Below are 19889 nucleotides of genomic sequence, written 5' to 3' on the forward strand. Positions count from 1 at the left end.
TGTAACAAAATGGAATTGGACCGTTTTGATAAGCTTGCTGTAAGTTTTTCCTAGGAAAAATGGTAAAACATTGAAAAACAATAAGAGCATGGAAAAAAAAAAAAAAAAACTGGTACAAAGGAAAATGATAAGCTATTCTATAATTGCATCGGATCAGATTCAAATTCTAATAGCCCACTTCACAATTAGCTGATACTTGTGAAGAGGGCTGTTCTTCACAACCCATGTACTTTTTCATGGATGTGATTGACTTTAACCCAAACCCAACTGGTTGCTTGGCATAAGGTTAGGCTTTTTTTTTTTTTTGGTGGTGGGTTTGATTGGGTTTGCTTTCCTTTCATTCTTCAGAACAAATCGAACCTAATCCAAAAAAAAAGGCTATCACAACTTGGGTTTGAAGTTATTTGGTTTTAATACTTTTGGATTTTTGACACCCTAGTAGGACCACGTAAAGAAACCCTAGTGACACACTTGGTGGAGTAAGAGAAGGCAATAAGAACAATTTTTCTTACACTTTGTTTTTTCTTTTTAAGTTTTTATTTTGGAAAAAAGAATACTCCCTGGTCATGCCAAAAAGACCGCTCTACCCTTGTGTGATCAATGGCTCCACCTACTCTCTCACTGGCCAACATATTGATGCAGTATCCACGTGATCAGGGAGCATTGTTTTGCCCATTTCAAAAGAGCTCATTGCCACTTAATTCTAGGTGTTGGTGTTTACCAACTGAGCAACCCCCTTGGCTTAATATTGTTCCAGTTTAGATCTGCAGCAGTCACAATGTTAGGGCTTGTCATAGGCTTTTACACTCAAGCTTTCCTCTTGATAGCCAGTCCTACCAGCATATCTCCTCTAACGATCTACTGTACCAGGGTTTAAAGGCATAGAACCAGGATTTGCATAAGTTGTAGCAGCCTGAATAGGTCTGTATTGACCTCTGAATCGGCATATAGGGATTACTGGTCGGGCCTGTTCAGTTGCAGTTTGACCTCATTAATCCCTACCAGTTTAAGGCCCCGCACTACTTCCTCCTGTTTAGGTAATTGGGTCTCATAAACCACGGCATGGATATATTTCTATTTGATAGGTTGATGATCAACCCATATCGGACTCAAGATAATCGGGTTACAATCATCATGCTTTAAATGGGCTAATTGATTAATTAAGCTATAGAAGAGCCACAAACCAGATTAAATTAGACTAAATGGGCTTACACGGGCTACGGGCTAACCAGCCCATAACAAAGGCCAATACCTTGCACCGGGAACACCCTATTAGTAATCAGTCACTGCTTGAGTCTGATACATTTAGTATTTTTTCTACGAGTTTTGCTTGATCATTTCAGGGAGTAACGTGAAGCAACATAAATTTCGACAAAACAGTGTATATTTATGACCAAAATTTTCTACTTCTACTTTTTATCAAATTATATTAAAAAGAAGAAAACATCAAATACATCAGAGAACCACCTATGCTGAAAAAATCAACCCCAAGACTGATAGGACCAATCCCCACCTTCGGCATTGCCATCAGCTGGAAAGCCTACACAAATCATTGGAATCTGAATCTCGGTCTAGACATTGCATCAATGGCCAGCTCTTCGCTAATATGACTAGCAAGGGAAACCATCTCATTCGAGGATCTTGATTTTACTGCACTTTTGGCTAGGAAGTCCATAATTGGATTTGCCCTCTCTATAACAATGCGAGATCTTTCAACTTCTTGATTTTGCTGCACTTTTGAAGCCTTTTAGTTGGAAAATAAGAAGGGTATGTTAATCCTCCAAGTGTAAAGTGGGTGGGTTCTCTCTTCTTAAGGAATATTGAAGATGTATTCTCTCGTTAGGAAAGAGCTTCAGTATTCTCTTTGTTTGTACTGGAGAGAGCCTAGAAGAGCTTTGGAGTATGTTCAATACTGTTCTCTTTTGCACAAATAATGCGGGGATATACACATATTGTGAGACTCATCTGTTTCACAGCACCAACGCATGCATGAACTGAGCAAAACTGTAACTTCTGTTGTGAGTCCTACTCTCCATTTCCACGTCCATCTTTCACAACCTTGATCATGTTGTCTATACACAAATTTGTAACGAAGTTTTGGTAGCAAACTGGAATACAGAATTCACAAAATGAATAAATATCATGAAGAGATCCAATAACTATAAGTCACCCAAATTGACATCCTACCAAGTCTTCTTCTCTCTACCTGTAAAATCTTCCTTTGGTCATTGCTGGCTCGATAACCCCTGCTTCTGAGATCTTGTGGATGGTTCCCCTGGAAAGGTCTAACCCCATACTGCAATATAAAAATGAAGGGTGAAAAATTAAGTAGATCAAAGCAATCAATAATATGGGAAGAGTGATTGGGTAGAACATAACAAACCCCATTGGGTTGGGATCATAAGGCTTTGGTTGTTGTAGTGACTGCGTAGAACATACATCTTTCCTGAGGCATCGAGGGTCAACTTCCCAGTACAAAATCCACCCTCTGGCTTAAGCTACTGGTCTAAACAGAGTTGAGACAATGAAAATAGGAAATAAACTGAGAAGACAAGAATACCCAAATTGCATCCTTTGCAGCATTCGCCGAAGAGTGAAGACCTTTGGAATAATCAGAAGGGATTCAGAGAACTCTGCAGCTGCAAATTGTTGTAGCAAGACACTCCCAAGTACACAGACAAAGCAGCCTCTAAAATGCCCAGCCACCAGCAACTAACCTGTATTGCCCCAATTTATGTCAAGAAGAAAAATAAGAAACAGGAATAAAAGGACTGACTCCCAAAAATGATGGACAAATATTCTGAAGAACTATATTCTAATTTCATTTTGAAACAATCACAAGACTGTTGGCACACTCCACAAGAAAGAAATGTTCAATTTCTAGATGAAATTCAATCTAGGAAATATCTTGAAACCAATATTGGAATGTTGTAACATAAATCCCGACCATGAGACACTCATTTTGTAAGGTGTAGGAGGATTTAACTCAGAAAATGAGGTTCATAAAAAAAACTTCCGAAAAAATCCCCTGGTCTGGCAGAATAGAAACAAATACCTGGTCTAGCACACATATTTGTGCCACATGGAATGCGAGGTGGCCATTCTGACCATTGGACAAAGAGGAAATTCACTTGATTAGCCACATGTTAAATTTGATGGTCTCCCATGTCTTGTATGCGTCCCTGTGTATGCCCATGCATACCTTCTATCAAACCAACTGCTATTGGATCGATCTCTCCAAAATTTTCAATACTTTGTTTTGCTACTTCCCATTTGGCAAACTCCATTTGAACTGAAATTTGACATGTGATTGCAGGGGACCTTAGTGTCTACCTATCAACAGAATTTCAGCCCCATCTAACCAGCCATGTTGCAAATATAGACGCACAGACCAGGAATTTGTATCTAGTCTGCTATTCCAAGAACCCCATGTTATTAATTAACTTCTATAATTAAATTCAAACCAAGCACAATATGTATACCTTATGCGTTGGGTTTCATTTCGGGAAGCTCCAGGGCATTGGATCTGAGTTGCTGCCTCTATTCCACAGTAGAGGAATCGGATCCCAACATTTCTAGCAAAAAAAAGTAATGTCAGTATGGAATTTATCAATGACGTGCAATTGTGCTACATGACATGTTTAATGGGCTAAAGAAAATGTAGATTGTAGACAAGTAGATCTTTATTTATTTTTTCTTTTTTGGCAAAAGATCTCAACCTGGTCGTGTGCATACATGGCTCCTATGCCAGAAAATTAAAAGCCTGCTCCAGAGTGTTCTCATTTTATTAAATCACATTTTTTTGAGTTTCAGGGTAGTATAAGCTCTGGGTAAGACCCTTATGGTTAAGCAAGGAATTCAAAACTGGGGTTTTAGATTGGTTTAAGGTTGCAAGCTAGGGCACAAAAACCCCAGGACCAACCTGCCCCCAACAACTAATTCATCAAGAAACCAAAATAATTTAGAATGGGATTGCTGCAGCTCAATCACAAGATCTGATAGAGATCCCCCCCAGAACCCCAATTAATAAGACCCGTGTAACTGATGCAATGTTTTCTCACTGTGTAATGGATAGATGGTAGCAATTAAGCTAAACTTTAACCAATAATTTATGCTCAAGTCACAAGCTATTTCAATGTAAATCACCAATATTAAATCCAAAATAAGCCCCTCATGTTTCTAGCAAGAGCTAGGCAGTTTGTTTACAAGAGCCCAAGGGGACTAGTGTTTTGGTGCAGGGGAGGAAAACAGAGAAATGGAATAGCCCCCCTTCCTCCAGTTTCACGGCACCAATGCATGTACAAGCTAAGAAAAACTGTAGCTTGTGTTATGTCTTAAAGAGTTTGAGACTAGGTAATCTTGTTCTTCATTTTCATGTTCATCTTCAACAACCTTGATCACGTTGTCTGTATGCAAAATTGTAACAGAAGTTTCATTAGCAAAATGAATATACATTTCATGAAGAGAACAGACTATAATTTCACCGAAATAGACATCCTACTAAGTCTTTGTCTCTACCTGTAAAATCTTCACTTTGCTCATCGCAAGCTCGATAAACCCAGATTCTAAGTTGTTGTGGATGGTTCCCCTGGACAGTTCTAACTCCATGCTGCAATACGAAAATGAAGGGTGAAAAATTAAGGAGATCAAAGTGATCAAAATGTGCAGGTGCTTTTTCCCTCACTCAATATAAAGTATATACGTGTGCCAGGCTGGGAATTTCTACACAGTAATGTGTATATTCTCCCAAGTCCCATTCATCCGACAAAATATATGAAGCACAAATTGGGCAATCATGCATGATAGGAATTATGAAATATGTTAAGTTTGCCTCGAATGCTTGACCCGTTTTGAAGATTGACCCGATCCGACATATTTTGGTGGTGACCCGAATGGGAAGTTTTCTGAGATCTATGATCGGGTCGCGATCCATCCGGTCAAACCATACAAGAAAATGGAATAGTAAATAAACTGAGCAGACAATAATTAATACCTTGATAATGCTGGTAATCTGCCTTAGCCTTTATGCAGTATGGTGGTATGCCCAACATTTTGAAACCAACTTAGTTGCATCCTTTGCAGCATTCACTGTATTGGTGCCACACATCACACCAATTAATTGAATTTATCTTTCATTTTATTAACACCCAACCTCCCCCCAACCCCAAAAAAAAAAAAAGAAGTCATGTGAACAGTGAAGACCTTTGGTATAATCAGAAGTGATTCAGAGAACTCTGCAGTTGCAAATTCTCAAGAACCTAAAGTTGTTTCAAGACACTCCAAATGCAGAGACAAAGCAGCCTCAACTGCACCACAACCAGGAACCCTGTGTTATGAACAACTTTCAAAATTAAATTCAAGCCAAGAATATAAGAGAATTTGAATAATAATCAGCAAAATGGGGATCATGAAAAGTTAAAACAGCAAGAGAAAGATCAACGATTGTGGAGTCTTTACCATATTGGACTCAACTGAGCTCTTAAAGATGCTAAAGCATCACACAGAGCTCGCTCCATCTCATCAAGCATGTAGTCATTCACACCTCTGAGAATCAAGCAGACCCAGAAAGAAGTACATAAATTAATTAAGGAAGCAAAGAAGAATCAAATAATGTCGAATTGTCTTTGCTTTGAGTAAGAGAGCAGGTTATCAAGTTTGCAGGCACAGGCATGAGAATGGTTTAGGCCCCATGACTAGTCCGAAAGACACAGCTTACGAGAACAATACTATAGAATTAATTCCAGTCACGGTGAATATGATTTTCAGTTTAAAGATATTTTTGTGGCTGAAGCATAAACCAATTGGAGATACCCCATAAGGCTGAGCATGGGCTTCAAAACTTTCATAGCTTGAATTCCATGCAAACAAAGGATCTTGGTTACCCTGGTTCTGCAGACTAAAAACATAATTAAATTCAATAAGCCACATACTGCACTTGTGGTTCTGGTCCCTTTTATCAGGATCACATCATCATCGGCAACACGATCCTCCAAAACTTCATCTGCAAGCCCAAGAAGCGAAGAATCAAATGTTTCCTCTCCTTCCCTATCAGCAAACAATGAACAGATAATGTTATGAAATTTTCAGACCTAATAAAAGACAGTTTACCAACATTCAGAGGAGATGGATTCAATAAATTTACCACATTTGAGTTGTTTGACATTTCCCACTACACTTTTAAGGTGATATTTATTTTTCCATTCTTTTGTTACCAAAGAAATGAATGTGATGGCATAGAACCCCACCAGTCAAACACAATGTGACAGATATAAGTTCAGATACTAGAAAGGGTTTCTGTTATTGATGCCCTGGGAAAAAAAAAAAGTTGATCGGAGCAAAGTTCAATGACTGTCATGTTGGATTTATGGGCTAAATTAATTATTCGGGTTGATTAAATGAGTGAGAGTCAAATTGCATGAACCGGTTCGGTCCACTCTCAAGCTTAGGAATATGCTGGCTCAACCCATTGTAGTTTAGGGTTTTGAGTGCAGGACAGTATTATAAATACTAGGTTTTGGGTCCCTACAGCCATTATTCACTCTTCCCCACTTTACCACTAAAGTGAGAGAACCAAGGAGGTTTAAGGGGCTATAGAAGATCCATAGCCAAGCCAAGAGAGCGAAAGTGGGAGTGACCAACAACAATCATCTTCAGCATACTAGGTGAAAGGTACAAATCAATCCTCCATAATTTTATTAGATTCGTGTTCTTGTTTTTCCTATGTAGTTTCCTCAATAGGGTTTTAAACTCAAACCCATAGGGAGTTCTAACAAATGGTATCAGAGCAGACCACATGGGACAAGAATCGATTGAATTTTTCTTGTACATGAGGATTTTGATTATTACTTAAAACCTGATTTGATTAAAAATCATGAAAATCATAAAAATCGTAATTTTACCACCACTTAAATATCCTGTATGGGAAAACTTTCTTCACAAAAGTTGTAGATCACGAGAAGACGGTCGCGGCAGCATGCCGCAAGTCACCGAAAACTTCCAGACGCGTCGGCACGCTCCGCTGGAAACCGGCTACCGAAGGAGAGAGAAAAAAAAAACGGAGGCGAGTCATCGCCGGTTCAACTCGGAAACCCTACCGATTTGACTTGGGACACAGTGGGTCAACTCATGTGCACTATTTGACTCGGTCAAAGGTTGACCGGGTCGTTGACCAATTGACCCGAATTTGACCCGGAACTCATATGCCCGAACCGGTTGGTTTGGATTGATTAAAAAAAAAAAAAGACTTAAAGGCTTGTTTGGTTTTTGTTCATTTTGAGTTTTTATTTAAACTACTTTAAATTTCATTTAAAGGTTCGTTTTAAGGCCAAATTGAAATCTATTTTTTGCGTTGAATTCCTTGTTTCGGGCCACATTTAATGATCTAATTTTTAATATGACATGTTTATTTGAAATTTTATGTTGTATTTAGTTTCAATCATTGAAACAAAATGGCATAAATCAATGCTTTGAAAAATATATATGTTATTGGTTACCATGAAATTGAGAAATTTTTTTTAAATTGAGATATGTTAATATGGAAAAGGGTGTAAGCTTCCGCTCATTCTTAGTTGCAAAGTAATTTTGCTTTAGGAAATCATGAAATGATGAGGTGGAATCCACCAAAGTGGTACATCTTATTATTTCATGATTTTTCACAGGGTAGCAATGTAGGTGACATTTGCCCAAAGGTGATATCACCAAAGTTAAGAAAATGACAGTAACCTAGAGGCTCCTAAGCCCAAAGGTGAGGGGATTTCAAAAGTTATTGTTCTTTTCACAGTAAAATATGAATTTACAAGAGGACCAGTGCATTCTTAGCCCAAAGGATAGGAATGTAGTTGTGGTTGTGACTCTTGTATGGTTATTGTTGTCCTAGTGATGTATTTATATGTATGTTTTTAACATAAAGATATACATCTCCAATGGAAAAGATATGATTGAACTGAGTGAAACCCACCAAAGTGGTACATTCAGTTCGATTGTATCTTCCCCAACAGTAAGGGTGATACTTTCCCAAAGGTTATGTCATCAAGGTTTGAGGATAATCATCCACATTTCAGAAAGGGACATTGAATTTGGAGTTCTTTTGCCCAAAGGTGATTGAATTCCAAGGTTAGTGTTGTTTTCACAGTTAAAAGAAGAAATATAAGAGCATCAGCTAATTCCTGTCCCAAAGGATAGGGATACATTTTTAGTTGTAACTCTTATTTAAAATATATTGATGGTATTACATGCTTTTATATTATGATTTATATTTTGATATTTGGCATGTATTGTGTTGTTGTTACTACTAAAGTAAGATGGTCATTCCCTCAAGTTATGTATATTTCATCCCAATACTCACTGGTAACAACTATCAAAAGTGGGCGGAGGAATTAGAATTGTATTTAGGTCTACTTGACTTAGACTTGGCACTTAGGGAGCCTAAATCTGAGCCTCTCACAGACTCGAGCAGAAGTGTTGAAAGGACCAAGTTTAAGAAATGGACTAAAGCAAACAGAAAGTGCATACTGGTTTTAAAAATGGTAGTTCCTGAAATTATACGTGGGAACATAGAGATCAAAGACACTGCAAAAGAATTCCTGGATGCTATTAAAGCTAGATTTCAACACAACAAGAAAGCTGAGAAAACTACATTGATGATTAGGCTAATGAATACAAGGTATGATGGATGTGGGAGTGTTAGAGAATACATTTTGGGTGTAGCTACTGATGCTGGTAAACTTAAGGATCTTGGAATACAGATCGATGAAGAATATATTGTGCACATTGCACTGAATACCCTCCCTAGTCAGTATAAGGTTATCCAATCTACCTACATTGCACTGAAAGACGATTGGAGCCTAAATAAGCTCATTTCCATTTGCACTCAAGAGGTAGAAAAATTGAAACAAACTAGGTTTGAGAGTGCACATGCAACTTTCCAAAAGGGATCTTCTGGTGGACCAAGCAGAAGGAACAAAAAATTTTCCAACAGAGGAAGCGTCAAGCCATATGACAGGACTAATAGCTCTCAAGAACTTTACACATCTCAAAAGGCTCAGGATGAAGAGAATACCAACAACGTAGAGTGTTTCTGGTGCCATAAGAAAGGACATGTGAAGAAGGACTGTTTTATTTCCAAGAAATGGTTAGAGAAGAGGAAGAATTCTGGGGTTGATAAGCAGGATGATACTAAGAAAGGGTGAGGTAGACGGATCATCAGCAATTGAGAGCAAGTAAAATTTGGTCCCATCAAGTAGTTAGGATTTCTTTACATACAGTTATTTGAAATGCTTGATTAGTGGGAGCTCTGGTTTTGTTTAGTATTTGTTTATGTTTTGAACCTTAGCCCGTATGTTTTAGGGCACAGTTTGATGAATTATGGTTAAGTTTTAGCATTTACATTATGCACAGTTATTTCTTGAAATATTTGGTTTATGATTTCATTTGAAAATGTTTTTATAGGCAGTAATTGTCTTAGTTATAGGCAATATTTTGTCACAGTTCAAAAGGTAATGTTTGCCACATTTTAAGACAGTATTTGTTACAGTTTATAGGCAATATTTGCCACAATTTATAGGCGGAAGGCCACAGTTAGATATTAACCACAGATCAAAGACGATTTGCCACAGTGAAGGTTAATATCTCAGTTAAGGACCTACAAAGAATGACAACAGTGTAATTTGAGGATATGTCAATATTTCTATGATGGTATCCCACATAGATTCGTGTTAAGAAACTTACTTATGTTTGTAATAACAGAAAGTTGTATGTCGTATATTGAGGTGTATCTTCTGCTGTTATTCGATGTGAGTGATTTTTCAACTGAATCATAGTAAGAGTGGTTAATATAATAAGATTCTATGGCCATACCAATTTAAAAGACATCCTTATAATTAATGTAGCCCAAGTGGGAAATTGTTAGATTTATGGGCTAAATTAGTTATTCGGGTTGATTAAATGGGTGAGAGTCAAATTGCATGAACCGGTTCGGTCCATTCTCAAGCTTAGGGATATGCTGGCTCAACCCATTGTGGTTTAGGGTTTTGAGTGCAGGACAGTATTATAAATACAAGGTTTTGGGTCCCTACAACCATTATTCACTCTTCCCCACTTTACCACTAAAGTGAGAGAATCAATGAGGTTTAAGGGGCTGTAGAAGATCCATAGCCAAGCCAAGAGAGCGAAAGTTGGAGTGACCAACATCAATCATCTTCAGCATACTAGGTGAAAGGTACAAATCGATCCTCCATAATTTTATTAGATTCATGTTCTTGGTTTTCCTATGTGGTTTCCTCAATAGGGTTTCAAACTCAAACCCATAGGGAGTTCTAACATGTCATACCCAGAAAAGAATTGACCTGCAGGAACCAAAAGGCCTTACTTATAATTAACTAGCTCCCATAACAGAAGTGATCTCAGTACAGAACCACCATTAGATAAGAATTACAAAAAGAAATCAATTAAGATAAAAATCAACTTATCATACCATCCTAGATTTTTAGTATAAAAAAGGCAAGACCTTAGCACCCAGATAAAAGGTAATTTTATTAGAGACATGCCTAGAGCTCGATGGTGAAGGAAGAGGCCAAGTCATCGGTTCTGATGCTGTAAGCATTCTCTGGTATCTTGAATCTCAAATCCCTAATTAAACACCCCAAAACACAAGAAGTAAAGAAAGAAACAAAAGAATAAATCAAGTAATCAATGAACCTATGAAGAGATGTATTGACATATCTGGAAGTGAAAACAAAGTTCCTGTGGAATTGCTCATGCATTTGTCATCGTCATTTCCAGAGATTGAGCTTTGTACATTGAGATTCCCCGTGGAAGAGTTGAAGAGGTCGGGTTCTCTTTTCTCGATCATCTAAAAATAGAAAGCAAAAATTATGAGATATCAAAATGAACTCCGTTGCAACAGAAATTGCTTGAAAATTTAACTAATGTATTGTGATTACCTTTTAAGTATGAGGTGTGTTTGTGTCCTGTCCGATTCTTGTTTATTCACTCTTGATCTGTTGTTGTGGAAGTTGCTTCTCATTTGATCTTGTCGCCGTTGATGAAGATTTTTGGGATGTGGGATATCTTGCTCCAATCTTCCCCTATTTCTTTTTTGGCAACGTCGTCTCAAGGCAGGGCACCTCATGATCGTCAACTCTTGGAGTGAAGTGAGATGCTGCAACTCTCCCTCAGGTATTGACTTGATCTTAGAACATGTTCGGATATCCAGAATCTCAAGTGATGTGAGTTGCTTTAAACCTTGGGGTAACAACGAGTAAGGTGATTGTCTCACACGCAACAACTTTAGCTTAGGGAGAAACAAGTGGTTGTTTGATACTAATGACTTTGAAAATAAACCTGCATCCTTCTTTAAAATCAACTCCTCAACGTGTAGAAAAGGGAGATGGGAAGATGGAGATGATGGCATCCAAATCAACTTGGGACAACCCCATATAAACAATTTCCTCAGGGTAAGGTGCTGTGGAAACGACCTCAACTTGGGCAAATCAATAAGAACAAGATAGTGGAGACACGGCATAAAGATGAATTGTTTCCCATCTTCTTTTTGTACACTTACATTCCACTCCTCCAATTTCTGCATCCCACCTAGTTGAAATACTTTCAACTTTGGGAATAATAATAATAATGTGTCAACCCCACCGTCGTCATTTGTTGTTGTGGCACCATCGATTCCAAAAAACTCAATACCCATGAATTTTACCTTATTCATTCCAACTAATACAAGGGTTTCAAGGGATGGTAGTTTCCCAAGAGTTGGAGGCAATTGCTTACACTTCATGCACCCGTTGAGTCCCAAGAAAACTAGATTAGAAAAAGCCTTGAAATCCGCATGGGTACCCATCCAATTTGGCAACACATCACCAGGGTAATCATAAATTGCTAGTTTCTCAAGGTTCGGATGTGGTCGGAGACTTTCCAGCACATCTTCCATCCTCCTCGAAAAATAACTTTCTTCATCAACTTCTTCTTTTGTTTTCCCTTCTCCATCAATAACAGCTTCTTCTATTTTACCTTCCCCATCTTCTACTTCTTCTTCTTCTTCTTTTTCTTTGTTTTCATCTTCTTCATCAAAGACGTTTTCATCAACTCGTGAAACACCTATATATTGATTAAAATAGAAACACAGAGCACGAAGGTGTTGCTTATCATTCAAGCATGCCATCGTAGCCTCATTTCCATCTTGCACTCTCCCCAAACCTATTATATTTAGAGAACCTTTAAGGAAGTTGAGATCTTTCAATTCTCCAATCATACATCCTCCTCTCTTCACCCCACCAATAATAAAGTCTGACAAATTACACAGTTTGCTTAATCTCCCAATTCCTTCCGATAAGTAACTTAGTTGGTGACATTCTGTCAAATCAAGACGTGTCAAATTGATCAATCTCCTAATCCCTTCAGGTAGTTTACAAAGAATACTACATCCGCTAAGGTCTAATACTTGCAAATTGTACAAACTAGTCACTGTTTTGGATAATTCTCTAAACCTTGCACGGATCAGGGATAGATATCTCAGATGTATCAACTTTTCGATCTCATTTGGAAGCTCTTCAACGTAAGTATTAGTCAAATCTAATGTCCTCAGACATGTTAAGTGATGAAATAACTCAGAAGAAACTGAAGGAATCTGTCCATAAATTTTAAGAGTGGACAGTTTCTTTGCCTCGTAAATAAAAGGAGGAATCGTGTGTATCTCTTCTATTGATAGATATAAATGACGGGCTTTTCTAAAGTTAAATTCCTGAGCATCAGTCGTATCTTTAACCATCAAAGTAAAGCATTCATTCTTTACAAGGGATTTTGCAAAATCATAGACAACATCATGCATACCAAAAATTTGGTATTTTCCACTTGAATTCTTAACATCCTTCTGAAAAAACGAACGCATGACCAAATTATTGAAGTACTCATCACCCACTCTAATCAAATCTTCACCACTTGTTGCCAAGCTATCGCTAAGAAAGCCTTGTGCCATCCATGCTGCAATTGTGACTGCTTTGTTAATGGTATAACCTTTCGGGGTGAGAGAACAATATGCAAAGCATTGTTTCAAATGAGAGGGTAAATCATTATAGCTTAGTAATAGAGTCGGCAACATTGGTTTATCATCAGTTGATACAACCCTCCATAAATCACTGTCCAACACAGATTGCCAATCCTGTTTTGACTCTTTGAAGAGCAAAAGACTTCCTAAAGTCTTTGCCGAAAGAGGCAATCCCTTGCACTTCTTTGCAAGTTCCATGCCAATTTCTCTCAACTTCTCACATGCTTCTTCTCTCCTTCCAACAAAGGCATAATGTCTCAATAATGACCAACATGCTTCATCAGACATTATTCCTAATCTATGGACATATGCCGTACCCATCATTTCTGCAATCCTCTCATTGCATGTTGTCACAAGTATTCTACTTCCATGAGAACCGTATTTGAGAGAAAACTTCAATGGATCCCATTGCATAGGATCTTCATTCCAAACATCATCTAACACAAGAAGGAAATGTTTTCCCTCCATAGCACTATTCAATTGACTATGCACATCTTGCCATGTGATTTCTTCACCTTGGGTTACAATGTTTCCACCAATTTGTCTAATAATATGCATGGCAACCTTTACTTTATCAAGAGATTGAGACACATATATCCATATTCTCTTGTTAAAATGGTTCTTCAGCCTCTCATCATTGAATGCAACTTGGGCAAGGGTAGTTTTGCCCATACGTCCCATACCTACAATGGATATGATAGGGACTCCCGATACCACCACTTGTTGACTTCCCTCACTTAACAACTTGCTTACTATGGTTTCTCTATCCATATCACGACCAAATACCTCATTGACATCAACAATAGTTTCTAGTCTCCTCCTTCTTGACTCATGATCTATATTTTCATTTCTACTATTAGTTTCAATAAAACCAAACTTATTTTTCTCACTTGCAATCTTGTCTAGTCTTTCTTTTATCTCCTTTATCTTACGAGCAATGTCATGTCGTAAACCAATTTGCTTGAAACAACAGCAGCAAGGAGAAAAAAAGTTGCGAGGACATACCTTCTTAAAGAGACTAATACGAGGACGAGGAGCAGCATCAAGTACTCCATCATCATCTATTTGTGAATCAGATTTGAGAAGAATTGATGTGTTCCACTCATCCAACACATCATCAATATCATAAGCTACATCTTTCAGATTTTGTAACCAAAGCCGCACTGATGCACATCCTTAAGCACAGCATGGATTGTTTCAAAAGTATTGGAGAGCTCGTTGATGTCCTTTTTCACACCAGTGACCAGTCGTACCTCTTGTTGGATCTCCTTTTGGATGATGGTGGCCAATTGTTGTAAGACACTGGAAACAATAGCAGAAGCCATTCTTGGTGGATGCAGAGAAGGATTTGGGTTAGAAGGTTGAGGTAATGAGTGAGGAGTGATCCTTCTCTCTTGCTTCCTCATTCATGTTATAAAGGGGGTGTTGGTTTATTCCTTGCTTCAAGAAAGAAACCCAAGTTGTAACAAGAATGATCTCTTGCTTCCCGACCATGATAAAATAAGTATCGATCTCTTACTTCGCTTTCTTAAAAGAAAATAAGTATCAATCTCTTGCTTCTCGTTCATGTTAAAAATAGTATAGATCTATTGCTTCAGTAAAAACTACTCGAATTCAATGTGTGGGACCCTAGAAAATACCATTTGGAAGAAGAGAAGTTGGTGAGTTAATCAAGTACTCGATCAGCAGATCGGATGGAACCAAAATTTTATGGATAAGTAGATCTTACTAATGCGTAAAATTCTAACCAAAGTAGAGTTTGCGGGTGATAAATTTGGCTATTACCTTCTAGATTTCATTTCTTCGGCTGGAACAGGGTTTGCTGTAGTTTTGTTCATAAACTAGAGCTTTGGAAATTTAGGGACTATAGGAGACTACATAGTACTAGGGGCTAGGAGTGTCAACTTGTAGGGATGGGTCGGTCTTGGTCGGGTTCAGTCAGGCTTGGTCAAATTTTAGGGTTGCACTGTGAATGTCGGTTTAGTTAAACGAGCTTAGCTAGGGCAAATACGGTACGGTTTATAATCAGGTCGGTTGGTCTCGAGTTATAATCAAGCTACCATAAATAGGTCTTAGCTGGGCTACTGACCTTTTTATCCCTAAACAGGCATTAAACAGACTCTAAATGGGCCTTCTTAACTTGTATACAATAGTCGAAGTACTCAAGCTGACAAGCTTATTCTATTGATAGTCTTCTTAATCTATATGTAATAGTAGGTCAGACTATCCGTGCGGGCTTGGAATTGACACCCCTAATAAGGGAAGTACCATAAACATGCATGGACGTAAATGGGGATGCATGCTAAATTGCCAATACAGTTTTTTTTTTTAAGTGGTCAGAATTACCACATTGTCATTCTACGTAGCACAATGGAATTGGACCTTTTTGATAAACTTGCTGTAAGAATTGAGTTTTTCCTAGGAAAATGGTAAAACATTGAAAAACAATTAGAGCGTGGAAAAAAAAAAGTGCATCTGGAAAGGAGGAAAATGCTAGAGACAGATCTTTAATTGGCCATTATCAATGATAAGCTACTCTATAATTGCATCGGATCAGATTCAAACTCTAATAGCTCACTTCACAATTAGCTGATACTTGAGAGGGCTGTTCTTCACAACCCATCCACTTTTTCATGGATGTGATTAACTTTAACACATACCCAACTGGTTGCTTGGCATAGGGCTAGGGCTTTTTTTTTTTTTTTTGGTTGTGGGGTTGATTGTGTTTGCCTTCCTCACATTCTGTTTACAAATCGAACCTAATCCAAAAAAGACTATCACGACTTGGGTTTGATGTTATATGGTTTTAAGACTTTTGGATTTTGGACAGCCTAGTAGGGCCATATAAAGAAACCCTAGTGACGCACTTGGTGGAGTAAGAGAAGGTAATAAGAACAATCTTTTTCACCGTTAGCTTTTTTTTTTTTTTGGGAAAAAGAACACTCCTTGGTCATGCTCAAAAGATCGCTTCACCTACTCTTTCATTGGCCCGCACATTGATGTAGTATCCATGTGACCAGGGAACTTTTTTTCCCATTTCGAAAGAACTCATGACATCTTAATTCTGAGGTGTTGGTGTTTAGTGTTTACCAACTTAGCAACCCCCTTCGCTTAATAGTGTTTCAGTTTCGATCTGCAGCAATCACAATGTTAGGGCTTGTCATAGGCTTTTACCCTCAAGCTTTTCTCTAGATAGCCAGTCCTGCCTGCATTATATTCTCTAACGATCTATTGTACCAGGGTTTAACAGCATAGAACCAGGATTCACATAAGTCTTGGTAGCCTGAATTGGTCTGTATTGACCTCTGAATCTGCATATAGGGTATTATCGGTCGGGCCTGTTCAGTTGCAATTTGACCTCATCAGTTCTTACCAATTTAAGGCCCCACACTATTTCTTCATGTTTAGATAATTGGGCCTCATAAACCAAGACATGGATACATTTCTATTTGATCGGTTGATGATCAGTCCACATCAGACTCAAGATAATCAGGTTATAAACATCATGCTTTAAATGGGCTAATTGACTAATTAAGCCACGGACAAGCCATAAACAAGATTAAATGAGAATAAATGGGCTTAAACGGGCTACGGGCTAACCAGCCCAAAACAAAGGTCACCATTAGGGGTGTCAACCAGTCGGGCCGGTCCAGTTTCGGTCGGGCTTAATCGGGCTTGAAGACTTTCAAAGGCTACACCGTGTCCGCCCATTTAACTAATCGGGCTTAGTTATTGAGGGCATGGTACAATTTATATTCGGTCGGTCAGTCTCGGGTTATAATCGGGCTACCTTAATCGGGCTTTAGTCGGGCCTTAACTGGGCTACGAACATGTTTAATGTTAAACGGGCTTTAACCGGTTTTTAAACGGGCCCTCTTTAAAATGTGCTCTTATATTCCGGCCCACTCATGCAAGCCCAAAAAAATGACGATAAATCAATAAATGATACCAAATATAACCATTATTTAAAATGTGAACATGTCTTTTACATTTTAGTTTTTATTCTTTAATTTGGGGGGGGGGGTAAAATAGGTATTCTACAATCATTAAAGGGTCGGGCCAAGTCGGTGCACAATAGGCCGGTCTCGATCGGGCGTTAATCGATCGGTCTCGATCGGGCGCCCGACGGTCCAAGTAGCAAAACCGAGACCGACCATTTATAAACGGGCCGGGCTCAAGCCCGACACGTTTAATAAACGGTCTGGGCCGGGCCGGTCTATAAACGGTCGGTCCTGATCGGTTTAGTCGGGTCGGCCCACGAATTGACACCCCTAATCACCATACCTTGCCCCTGGAACACCCTATTAGTAATCGGTCAGACCGCTATTGGGCTTCAACTGATAGAGTCGGGTCAACCGATTCCGATCATGATCGACAGATCCAATTCTAAAACTATACTGAACTCACTCCAACCTTCTCTCACCATCTTCAACTGGGCGGGAAACATTTCCCATGAAATTAAACTCAATTTAAAAAAAATGGAAGTCAGCCTCTCATCTCTAATCTCTTTGACCATTGGCCAGCCTAATGGGTGCAAGTAAGACCAATGACCACCTATTCCTATACAAAATTTCCCACACACGCTAGTATATGACAAGGTTTGATTCCATAACCTCCTCCTTAGGTGGAGGCTCTTCAAGCCGGAGCTACCACTAGGGGTGTCAAGCGGTTGGGTCGGGCCGGTCTCGATCGGGCCTCGTTGGGCTCTGCCAATTTCTAAGGTTGCACCGTGAATGCCCATTTAGCTAAACTGGCTTTGCTAGCGTGGGCATGGTACGGCTAATAATCGAGCTGGTCGGTCTCAGGCTTTAATCGGATTGCTATAAACGAGTCTTAATCGGGCCTTAAGTGGGCTATAGACATTTAACTTTAAATGAGCATTAAACAGGTCCTCTTTAAAATTGATCTATTAAATGTGTTTGAAGAGGAATACCAATAAAATGAAGCAAAGATGGGTATAGTAAAGAAAAATCCTATAGTTAAAATGGATTAAGCTAAAGATGGGCAAAGCAGCTAAGTTACTAAGGTACTCGGTCTTTAACCCACGAAACTCAAATCAATTAAACTATGGCTAAACAACCCAAGTTTAGAAAGTTCAAATCAATTAAAAATGCCTAAAAAAAGATAAATATTTAGATAACAATCACCACCATTTTAACTGTACATATTACATAGCCTTAGCACTAAATATAAATAGTATTAAAAAAATTTAAGAAATACAATTAGTATTAAAGGGATCAGGCTATGTCGGGCTTAAAAGAGTCGGTTAAAATGGGGCTTGTAAATGTGTTGGGCTGATCACGTCTGCCGGGCTAAGTGATTGCACCATGTACTACCTATTTATAAGTATGTCGGGCTCACATTTATTAATCAGCCCGGTCTAGGTCAGGCCATAAACTTGTAGGGCTCGATCTGACCTACCAATACAAGCCTGGAATTGACACCCCTAATTGCCACTACTGGGCTACGTTAGCTTTCGTTTTGCAATCAAATATCTCTAATTTTAAAAATAAAACAAATATTGATGCACACAGCAAACTAGTTTCTCCAGGAGGAGAAGGTTTGTGCACAGTGATGCACACAACCATCAAATGAGGCTAAACGGGATGTAATATAGACCCATCCCTCATTCAATGTTTGTGTGCATGACCATGTATAAAACCTTTTACCATTTCTCTATACGAGGGGATTTTTATGTAGGTTATCCAATCATTATTATAAAATTTTTCTTTTTTGTCTAATTCAATTTCACTTCCCTTTCTCTTCTTTTTCAGATGGGGTCAAAAGAAAAAGAAAAAAAAAAAAAAAAAAACTATTATTTCTCAACAAGGTTTGCATTTCTCAAAAAAAAAAAAAAAAAAAAAATGGGAACTAGGTTGACGTACTAACCATGTAGCCAAACTTTGAAGCAGCCACATGTTTCTGACATGTGGTACTCTAATGGTAGCAAAGTTTTTGTGGATATATATGTAGCCCACACTATCTCTTATCATCCCTTAACCAACTATTGACCACCCTAGACTTTAGGATAGCATTTTTAAAACCTTATAGTAGGGCTGTCATGATTTTATATCCAATCCAGTTAAAAAATGAAATAATCTCATTGGGATCAAAGGGTTCTAAGTAAGTAAAACAAAAACTAAAACAAAATATAGGGAAATTGGTGGTTGGAAGATTCCTACGAGTGATGTGCTATAAAACCTATGTATAATTAATTATAAATAAAGAATGAACATTTGACCAGAATGTTAGTCATAGAATTAGCGCAGGGTGGATGAATTGGAATATTACTTCTTAGTATTATATGATCAATGTGCAAAAGGATTCGAAGTACTGTTGGCCACCATGTTTCTTTTTATTGAAAAATAGAAGAAGCCATAAAAGGTTTTTGCTGACTTGCTCATATGGTTCCTAAACTAAGTAATTATTTGATATTCATGAAAAATCAGGTTTTCCAGATTCAACTAATATCATATGATTAAAAATAATAATAATAATATCATATGATTTATATGTGGGAAAATTTTATAGTACATCTAGAAGAGACTAATGATACTTAAGAGAATTGAATATTGGGTGACAAAGAAACAACACATATAAAATCAATGTCTTTGAGATAAAAAAAAAAGTATGAAATATTACCCAAAAAAAAAAAATGATTTAATGAAATAAGACTCGGATGACAAGTCCCATTTGTTTGGATAAGACTTTGTTGAGTTGTATTAGGTGATATTAACACCAACACATAGTTCACCAATGGTAAGATAAGGTTTTTGAAAAGAAAAATAATTGCTTTACAATCAATATCCATTCAATTTCATGAAATTAATTATATTTATTT

General features: G+C 38.0%; 1 protein-coding gene and 1 long non-coding RNA gene across 12 annotated transcripts; both read right to left on the minus strand.

The window, feature by feature from the left end:
• Window positions 1-1386: 1386 nt before the first annotated feature.
• On the minus strand, window positions 1387-6044 carry LOC122079269. 11 transcript variants are annotated; one of them, XR_006140403.1, is made up of 11 exons: window positions 5931-6044; window positions 5458-5544; window positions 5203-5326; window positions 4994-5088; window positions 4519-4609; window positions 4393-4406; window positions 3483-3575; window positions 3056-3410; window positions 2561-2717; window positions 2207-2296; window positions 1387-2108 (listed from the first exon to the last, which is right to left on the minus strand). It is a non-coding gene; the product is annotated as an uncharacterized LOC122079269 (long non-coding RNA). The 11 variants fall into 11 exon arrangements; XR_006140393.1 differs by having other exon boundaries at window positions 4207-4406; XR_006140389.1 differs by having other exon boundaries at window positions 4147-4406.
• Window positions 6045-10549: 4505 nt separating this feature from the next.
• On the minus strand, window positions 10550-14413 carry LOC122079219 (putative disease resistance protein RGA3). Its single transcript, XM_042645494.1, has 2 exons — window positions 10941-14413; window positions 10550-10849 (listed from the first exon to the last, which is right to left on the minus strand). The coding sequence occupies exons 1-2, from the start codon at window positions 13817-13819 to the stop codon at window positions 10846-10848; spliced, it is 2883 nt and encodes a 960-aa protein (XP_042501428.1). The 5' UTR covers window positions 13820-14413; the 3' UTR covers window positions 10550-10845.
• Between the last annotated feature and the right edge of the window lie 5476 nt (window positions 14414-19889).

This window comes from Macadamia integrifolia, chromosome 1 (assembly GCF_013358625.1).
Source record: "Macadamia integrifolia cultivar HAES 741 chromosome 1, SCU_Mint_v3, whole genome shotgun sequence".
NCBI classification, from domain to species: Eukaryota; Viridiplantae; Streptophyta; class Magnoliopsida; order Proteales; family Proteaceae; genus Macadamia; species Macadamia integrifolia.